Here is a 9,631-nt window from a genome sequence, read left to right as displayed (position 1 = left end):
AAGATAAAGTTGGGCTTGTGTTTACTTAATCTCTCTCTCTCTCCAGGTAGTTTGAGTTTTTCCCCCCTCATTGTCATTCTAAGCCCCGTCTAAAGGAATACTCCAGCATTGTTCAACCTAATCTTAAATTACTCCACATGGACACCGTGTGTGTGTGTGTGTGTGTGTGTGAGAGATCACAAGATTAAAAATTTCCACACACATCCCTTTAATGAGGAATGAACAGAAATCACATTTTATTTTGCTTAATGTTGTTCATCGAATTCATCAGTCAAATGAAATCTAAATAGGAATTTGTTCTTCCACAGACAAAACTATTTATTTCGTGTCCCCACGACAACTCCTTTTACCCCCACGATAGAAATTTGGATAAAACTCCGCAAGAACGCCGTCTCTCGTTGCCATCTTACAGCACCAGTGTTCTGTCCTGACCTCAGGTTACGATCTGTAGAGTTCTCCAAAAGTCTGAGAGTTTCCTCCAACTTCCTGAAAGCTGTACTGCCTTCCAGGTTTCTCAAGTGTAGGTCATAAAAAGGATTTCCCCCCCACACCCAGTTATTTTTGTTTAGTGGACCAAAAGCTACTGAGTTCAAATCACAGACTTCAAAATTTTAGTTTAAAAAAAAATTCATGAATTTAAGGCCACGTGGCCCGAAATTCTTCACTATTTTTTCCTGCTTCACCATGACCCAATACAAGATACTACATCATGCATCACATGGTGGGCTCCCCCGTTCGCGCAAGGCATTGTGGGATACAAATTTGAAAACGGAGAAAAAAAAAAAACGGAGGACGTGAGTGTGAGAATGAAACGTGAAAGACCGACTACAGTAACGGAAAGCGAGAAGAAATGTGTTATTTCCCAGCTGGGAGGTCTGTATGGTGAAATACCGTGACTGAGATCTTGAAAGTACTGAGCGAGGCCCTCTGGGGCCGAGGTCACGGTATTTCACTATACGGACCGACCTTAAGCTGGTAAATAATATATTTATTTTTTTCTTTACCAAATTCTAACAGAAAACGAGAGCGCCCGAAAGGGGAAACCGAGCCGAGCCGCCATTTTGAATCCTCATTTACGGCTGTAATGCAAATTGCTTCCTCCTCGGTATACAAGTGCACTTCCATGGCAGGAAAAAAAAACTACATTTTGCCACCTATGTAGTCCCCTATTTATACAAAATTGAGTCATTCAGGATTCAGCCATGTTTTTGCTTGGCGTTAGCAACAGTTACAGGTTTTTAGCTTTCTCCTGAAATGTTTTCTTCTATTTCTTCTTCCTCAGGGGAGTAAAACTCGCTTTCGCTGTGAACACTGTCGTTATCGCTATCCATGCTGTAAAATTAATGCTATTCTCCTGAGAAATGCTGACAAAAATTTAAGATTTTTGATAAAAATATCTCATCTCATTATCTCTAGCCGCTTTATCCTGTTCTACAGGGTCGCAGGCAAGCTGGAGCCTATCCCAGCTGACTACGGGCGAAAGGCGGGGTACACCCTGGACAAGTCGCCAGGTCATCACAGGGCTGACACATAGACACAGACAACCATTCACACTCACATTCACACCTACGCTCAATTTAGAGTCACCAGTTAACCTAACCTGCATGTCTTTGGACTGTGGGGGAAACCGGAGCACCCGGAGGAAACCCACGCGGACACAGGGAGAACATGCAAACTCCGCACAGAAAGGCCCTCGCCGGCCACGGGGCTCGAACCCGGACCTTCTTGCTGTGAGGCGACAGCGCTAACCACTACACCACCGTGCCGCCCTGATAAAAATATCTTATAAATAAATCTTATAAAAAGATAAATGTTGACAAAAATTGCTACTATGTTTGTTGTTGTCATGAATGAATGAGTCGCCAGAGGTCCATAAGCAGGGTTCGTATCGTAGGATACGGACCTGCTCGCCAGCCAATCAGAGCGCAGGATTTGATGGAAACCGGACCACGAAAAAAAAAACAAAACGTTATGTTCTATATAAAGGAAAGGAAACGCAGGACCAAACAAATAAATAAATAAATAAAATAAAATATCGGCGCTCAGCGAGCACCCCGGTGTGATCAGCTGTTCGTTTAGCAACAGAATGATGGAACTGTCAGTGCACGCTCAAAGGTAAACCTGCGCATGCGCACACACGCACTTCCTCTGTCTGCTCGACTGCGCGAAGCGAGCGATTTCATGCACATTATTTGCTTTAATCCTCTCAAATTAAAGAACTTCCCAGCCACAGAACAGAATGGCCGGATATTTTGAGAGATATTACAGAAATAAACATGCATCACAATGACCACATTTCAAATGGAACTAAATTTCACCGATTTTATGAAATCGAAAGGCTGCATAGCTTTAAAAATACTCCAGAAAGTAAATTAGTGACACTGAATGTGGTGGTGAGCATACTATCCTGTCACGAACACCCAAGCGTGCGTTTTCGCATCGTACCGTATTCCCGAGATCCGCACCGATCTTAACCAGGAAATAAAGCTCTTAATGAAGATGAATGGATGAACAGCTTTGCAAAGATTTCCTCTCATCCCGGTCCCGTCTTAAAAGCTTCATTATGGTCGTAGTTTTTAATTTTCATTACGCAGCTGCACGGCTTTGACGCAAGATGTTACAGAATGTGTTTAAGAGCAAACTGTTTTGAAATTCCGGTCCAGGCTGATCGAGGACATGGACGCGTACGGGCAGAGAGGGATGAGGTTGAAAAGCACTCGAGGATTTCTTTAAAAGCTTTAATATAAAAATACAGAGAGAAAATATGTGCAAGGCTTTGATCTTCTGTTCACTGACTTAAGTGAGGACTACCTGTCACCTCGGGAAAATGGGTCTTTTTTTTTAATCCTGGTCTGAATAGGCGTTCTCCTTCACTCTTCGAGGCAGATGCACTCTCAGCCTCATTTTCATCTAAATAAGAATCGATCTCTGGCTGCGTGCTTCCCCCAGTGCATGCAACACAGGAGACTTAACCCCTTTCCCCTCTTCCCCACACACACTAGTGTTGGCCTTACCATCTTCACGAGGACCTTCCTTTGACGTAACTATTCATGCAGCTAATTAATGCCCAACCTTAACCTCAGTAGCCAATAGGAAACGTGTCAGCTCACTTTTTTTCCCCCTCCACAGGGACCAAAAAAGTCTCTACAAGGTCAAAACTGTCAGATCTTGACGAAAACATTTGGTCTCTACCAAGACGTCAACCCCCCCCCCCCCAAAAAAAATACCTCTCTACGCATATCAAATACTAATCAACACGAGCTGAGCGAGCCGTGGTCTAAAGAAGTCATCAAAACTATCTCTGCCGTCTATACGCGCACATACACCATGTGCCATGTCACTATTATTGGCACGAGCAGCTCGGAGGACACGTGTGCATCCTTTCCTTCTCCCAGAACAACCAGCTGTGACTTGTGACTGCATCATTTCTCTCTCAAAAGCCTGACAGATCGAGCTCGAGTGTGAGAGCGAGCTCGAGTACAGAAGAGAAGATGTGAATGAAAAGCTTGGTTCTGCCCGGGCGGAGAGGGGGATGGTTTGGTTGTGGGGGTGCACATGGGGGAAGGGAAAACGCTCAAACACTCATGATGTTCGTGAGATAGAAAAAGCGGGACAGGAAACCACAGTATTCACCGAAAACCCCTGAAGAAATAAAGATAATGTCCATCTTCGCTCGGGTTTGTCCATGAGGAGTTTATTTATGAAGGTCAGAAAGCAAGTCAGCAAATCATTCAAACCCCACAACACTTAGAAATCTAAATACAAGACAGGACGCTAAAAAAAAAAAAAAAAAGACTGGAAAACTTTTTTTTTTTTTGCAGGTCACATCCAAGCCTTCAGACATTTCGTCCTTTCCAAAGCGCTTTACAGTCAAGACAGGAGACGATGGAGTAATCTGAGGGTTAGGAGTCTTGTTCAAGAAGCCGTAGTGCTGATGGGATTTGAACTCGTGACCTTCGGATCAACAGCCCAAACCTGTGAACCACAATGCCACCGTTTTCCAGAGTCCTGGACGTTTGCTAGCTTTCTCTGCTCCAACCCACCTGGACATGTGGTTCTCAGGAACCAGAGCTGGGAAGCTGCGATGCAAAATAGTAGAAAATTCCTGTGCTTATTTTTCCCCATACACTTCTCTTTGACCCATTTTTCATTTAAGACGGCTGAATTCTGTTCCCGACCGCTTCGTTGTGCGTTTCCGATGTCAGATTATATGATGTGATAAAGATCCTCTTCCGATAGACCGGTGATTAAAGATTACGTCGTGAATCAAGTAATTATTACACGCGTTAGCATGTTTCGTTTAAAGGAGAACTGAAGGCAATTTTTTTTTTTTTTTAAATCATCAAAATTCTATTTGTCATTTTATTAAATATCGGAATGCATTTCTGATCGCGATTTTGTCGCTGCTATAGCAAGTTATGAGTGTTTGAAATACGCTCTGTAATATATCAGTCCGTATGTCAAAGCGACGGCCGTAAACGAGATTTGTTGAGACCCGTGCGAGACATCGTAGGACGGAAGTAAAACGTACAGCGGAAAATCAAAGTGACCGACGTCTGCCAGCGTTGTCAAAAGACGCGCGCGCCCTCTTTCGAATGCTGATGTAATCAAGCCAGAAGTTTTGAAGTAGGCAGTAATCGTCATTTAAACTCGTTTTTGTGCAATACTTCGTTTGGAAAACAGTTTTCAAAATGGTGGCGCTGACACTTCACGTTTCGAAGTCTTGCACAAGTCTCGTGAAAATCGCGCGGATAAGCGAGGCCTGCCGTGGACCAAACGAACTCAATTCAACATGGATAAAAACTGAATAGGCCGATAAGTATAATATTTAATTGCGATTAGTTGCCAATACGAGTCACGATACAAGGTTACTAAAACGGAAAACGTAATCGAATAACGCGTTAAGAAATAAAGCAAGTTTAAAAATGGCTTCAGTTCCCCTTGAAGGCATTACTGTGACTGTATGTGGATGAGATTTGCGTCGTTTTGTTCCGTCCTCCTACCGGCGGCTTTGAGACGGTTATGGTAGCAGAGCTCACATTCTGAGATTTAAATCAAACATTTCGCACACGGACAGTAAATGGAACACATCACATTCTTCTAAAACTGAGAACACTGATCTCAACTCACGGGTTCTTTTACGATGTAAGATTTTCGTCTGTGACTGAAAAGCAAAAAGTGTTAAGTTGATGATGATCGGTGGAAAGCCAGCCCTGGTCCTGCAGTAGCCCAGTGTCGTGAAGGTTTAGGGTTTATAACAACACTTTGTAAAATGAAGTCAGTGTTTTGGAGCAGAGAGAAATAATAAAATGTGTTTTCTAGGCTCAGGGCTGAGAGAGAGTGAGAGAGAGAGAAAGAAAGAAAGAAAGAAAGAAGCAAGCGTGAGAGAGGGAGAGCGAGAGAGACAAAGGGAGAAAGAAAGCAAGAGTATGAGAGAAAGAGCAAGAGAGAAAAAGCGAGACAGAGCACCAGAGTGAGAGTGAGAAAGAAAGAGCAAGAGTGAGAAAGAGGGAGAGACAGACAGACAGAAAGGGAGAAAGAGCGAGAAAGAAAGAGACAGAGCAAGTGAGAGGGAGAGCAAGAGAGACAAAGGGAGAAAGAAAGCGAGAGCATGAGAGAAAGAAAGCAAGAGAGAAAAAGAGCGAGAGAGAGCACAAGAGTGAAAGAGTGTGAGTGAGAAAGAAAGCAAGAGTGAGAAAGAGGGAGAGACAGAAAGGGAGAAAGAAAGCGCGAGAAAGAGAGCAAGCAAGAGGGAGAGCAAGAGAGACAAGGAGAAAGAAAGCGAGAGAGTGAGAGAAAGAAAAAGAGTGAGAGAGCATGAGAGAAAGAAAGAGCAAGAGAGAAAAAGAGCGAGAGAGAGCACAAGAGTGAAAGAGAGTGAGAAAGAAAGCAAGAGTGAGAAAGAGGGAGAGACAGAAAGGGAGAAAGAAAGCACGAGTGAGAGAGGGAGAGACAGAAAGGGAGAAAGAAAGCACGAGAAAGAGAGCAAGCGAGAGGGAGAGCAAGAGAGACAAGGAGAAAGAAAGCGAGAGAGTGAGAGAAAGAAAGTGAGAGCATGAGAGAAAGAAAGCAAGAGAGAAAAAGCGAGAGAGAGCACAAGAGTGAAAGAGAGTGAGTGAGAAAGAAAGCAAGAGTGAGAAAGAGGGAGAGACAAAGGGAGAAAGAAAGCGCGAGAGAGAAAGATAGAGCAAGCGAGTGGGACAGCAAGAGAGACAAGGAAAAAGAAAGCGAGTGAGAGAAAAAGAGCGAGAGAGAGCACAAGAGTGAAAGAAAGTGAGTGAGAGAGTGAGAAAGAAAGAGCAAGAGTGAGAGAGGGGGAGACAGACAGACAGAAAGGGAGAAAGAGAGCAAGCGAGAAAGAAAAAGAGCGAGAGAACCCACACGAAACATGTAAAGCCAAATCATTTCGCTCCACAGTATAAATCTGTGCACGAATCCCCCCATCCATCACTCTTTACACTAAATATTCCAGCTAAGGGTTCAGAAATAACGGAACTCCACTAAACAAGTCACATGCAGTATGGGTTTGGATCATCTGAGCTATAAATGAGTCACACTGCCATCTAGTGGCCAACTCTTGCTGACAGATTTCCAAAAAGGCTGCTGCGATTCATCTCGGGTAATGATTACCTGCTGTTAGAATGAATATATAATTATGTAACACATTTAGGAAACAGATGACACCAGAAATGACGCTTTATTTTAACCAGCAAAGCCTTCAAGCTCTCAATGGGACACCTTTAAAATGATTTAACCAAAGATTTTTGGCCAAACATGTACACAACGTGTAGGCAACAACATTTTCCCCCCTCGTTCAGAAAAGGGTGGAGAAAGACACAAAGCCGCAGGCGACGGCTGGACAATGCGATAATACGATACTGATATCATGATATAACACCAGGATGATGCTCACGACACCCAGAAAATATGAATCACTGAATCACAAACAGTTAAAAGAAAGAAGAAAAAAAAAACATTTCCATAATGACCCTGATGTTTTGTTCGTGCTTAATGAGTAATATTATGGACAGGTCTTCTTTGCGTATCGCTATTTACATTCACGTCATACTGTCCTGGTAAAATGTTGGAGAAGCTGAACTAAGATGACGTGGCAGACTGAGGGAGGTTTAGCAGCGTCTTCGCCGGGGATGATGGGAGATCCTGGAATCCGGCACGTCGAGCTGCGTTTAAAGAAAGCGTCAAGTTAAACAGGGTTAGAAAACAGTTTCGAATATCCGTCAACAGAGCAAAAAGACTTTAAAGGCACTGACTGCAAAGTCATCGGAAATTTTCAAGTTTTTTTTTTTTTAAATTGCGCATGGCATTTTCCTCCGTCTCACGAGAACAATATCATGTAGACAAGATGTGATCAGTTTTTACTTTTTTCTGTAAAAAAGATTGTAAGATTTTCGTCTGTGACTGAAAACCAAAAAAAGTGTTAAGCTGATGATGATCGGTGGAAAGCCAGCCCTGGTCCTGCAGTAGCCCAGTGTCGTGAAGGTTTAGGGTTTATAACAACACTTCATAAAATGAAGTCAGTGTTTTGGAGCAGAAAGAAATAATAAAATGTGTTTTCTAGGTTCAAGGTTGAGAGAGAGACAGAGACAGAGAGAAAGCAAGCAAGCAAGCATGAGAGAGGGAGAGCAAGAGAGACAAAGGGAGAAAGAAAGCAAGAGAGAGAGAAAGAAAAAGAGCAAGACAGAAAAAGCACAAGAGCACGAGAGTGAAAGTGAGCGAGAAAAAGAGCAAGAGGGAGAAAGAGGGAGAGACAGACAGAAAGGGAGAAAGAGCGAGAGAAAGAAAGAAAGCACAAGAGAGAGAAAGAGTGAGACAGAGCATGAGAGAGACAAAGAAAGAGCAAGAGAGAAAAAGAGCAAGAGAGCACAAGAGTGAAAGAAAGTGAGTGAAATGAAATGAGTGTTTTGGAGCAGAGAGAAATAGTAAAACGTGTCTTCTAGGTTCAGGGTTGAGAGAGAGACACAGAGAGAAAGCGTGAAAGAGGGAGAGCGAGAGAGACAAACGGAGAAAGAAAGCAAGAGAGAAAAGCGCGAGAGAGAGCAAGGGAGAAAGAGCGAGAAAGAAAGAAGAAAGCGAGTGAGAGAGAAAGAAAAAGAGTGAGACAGAGCGTGAGAGAAAGACAAAGAAAGAGCAAGAGAGAAAAAGAGTGAGAGAGCACAAGAGTGAAAGAAAGTGAGTGAAATGAAGTGTGTTTTGGAGCAGAGAGAAATAGTAAAATGTGTCTTCTAGGTTCAGGGTTGAGAGAGAGAGAGAGAGAGAGAGAGAGAGAGAGAGAGAGAGAGAGAGAGAGAGAAAGAAAGCGTGAAAGAGGGAGAGCGAGAGAGACAAACGGAGAAAGAAAGCAAGAGAGAAAAAGCGAGAGAGAGAGCACGAGAGTGAAACAAAGTGAGAGAGAGAAAGAAAGAAGAAAGCGAGTGAGAGAGAAAGAAAGAGTGAGACAGAGCGTGAGAGAAAGACAAAGAAAGAGCAAGAGAGAAAAAGAGTGAGAGCACAAGAGTGAAAGAAAGTGAGTGAAATGAAGTGAGTGTTTTGGAGCAGAGAGAAATAGTAAAACGTGTCTTCTAGGTTCAGGGTTGAGAGAGAGACAGAGAAAGAAAGCGTGAAAGAGGGAGAGCGAGAGAGACAAAGGGAGAAAGAAGAGAGAGTGAGAAAGAAAAAGAGCAAGAGAGAAAAAGCGCGAGAGTACACAAGAGTGAAAGTGAGCGAGAAAGAAAGAGCAAGAAAGAGGGAGAGACAGACAGAAAGGGAGAAAGAGTGAGAAAGAAAAAGAAAGAAAAGACAGAGCAAGTGCAAGAGAGACAAAGGGAGAGAGAAAGAAAAAGAGTGAGACAGAGCGTGAGAGAGACAAAGAAAGAGCGAGAGAGCACAAGAGCGAAAGAAAGTGAGTGAAATGAAGTGAGTGTTTTGGAGCAGAGAGAAATAGTAAAACGTGTTTTCTAGGTTCCTTTTCCTCCCTCTTGAGGTAAACTGTACGGAAACAGACGAACGTGAAAGAGGAGCTTTAACTAATTAGTATAACTATGGATCTGTCTCACAGCAAGATGGTGCTGCGCCGAAAACATCGTGACTCTGCATCGACCTCCGAGAGTTTTGATTCGCGGGGATGCAATCTGTGGTTGATATTCGTGAATAAACCCGTGAAACAAAAGACGGATACATCTTCTCAGTTCCCGCTTTTGTGTTTATCGTTTCTTTCGGTGCAAGATAAAAACATTTAGGAGTATAATAACTCCATACTCGCTACGGTGGAGTCGAGCCCATGCATTCTAAGGCTAAGATAGCTAAGCGCTAGCTAGAGTGATTTAGGTATCGGTCAAGAAAAATATGACGCGTCATCTCTCTAACCCTGCTCTAGCTTGCGGTTGCACTCACTAGGCAGGCTTTCCTTTTCTTTTCCGCTGACGGGAGAACCGAGTCCGCCATGTTTGCCCTCGCCGACTTGTTCTGGTTAAAAGGTGGTCATGTGATATTGTCGCTCGCTTGCTTTGGCGATCTCCGGAATCGTAAAACGCGAGACGCTTTTATCTCGGCAAAACATTTACACACAGAATACATGGTGTGTGTGTGGGGCAGCGAAACATCTTGAAACTCTAACAGAAAGAACATTTTGCCC

General features: G+C 43.4%; 1 protein-coding gene across 2 annotated transcripts in view; it reads right to left on the bottom strand.

Moving 5' to 3' along the window:
* Positions 1-6,680: 6,680 nt before the first annotated feature.
* Positions 6,681-9,631, bottom strand: part of LOC132900456 (uncharacterized) — a 41,864-nt gene continuing 38,913 nt past the window's right edge. For both annotated transcript variants that reach the window (XM_060942549.1, XM_060942548.1), the window contains exon 11: positions 6,681-7,181. In XM_060942549.1, coding sequence (XP_060798532.1) covers positions 7,099-7,181 — 83 coding nt within the window. In that variant the 3' untranslated portion in view covers positions 6,681-7,098. The remainder of the gene's footprint in view (positions 7,182-9,631) is intronic.

The sequence above is a fragment of the Neoarius graeffei genome, chromosome 16 (assembly GCF_027579695.1).
Source record: "Neoarius graeffei isolate fNeoGra1 chromosome 16, fNeoGra1.pri, whole genome shotgun sequence".
Taxonomy (NCBI): Eukaryota; Metazoa; Chordata; class Actinopteri; order Siluriformes; family Ariidae; genus Neoarius; species Neoarius graeffei.
Note: the sequence above shows the minus strand (reverse complement) of the source record. Positions and strands in the feature narration are given on the sequence as shown.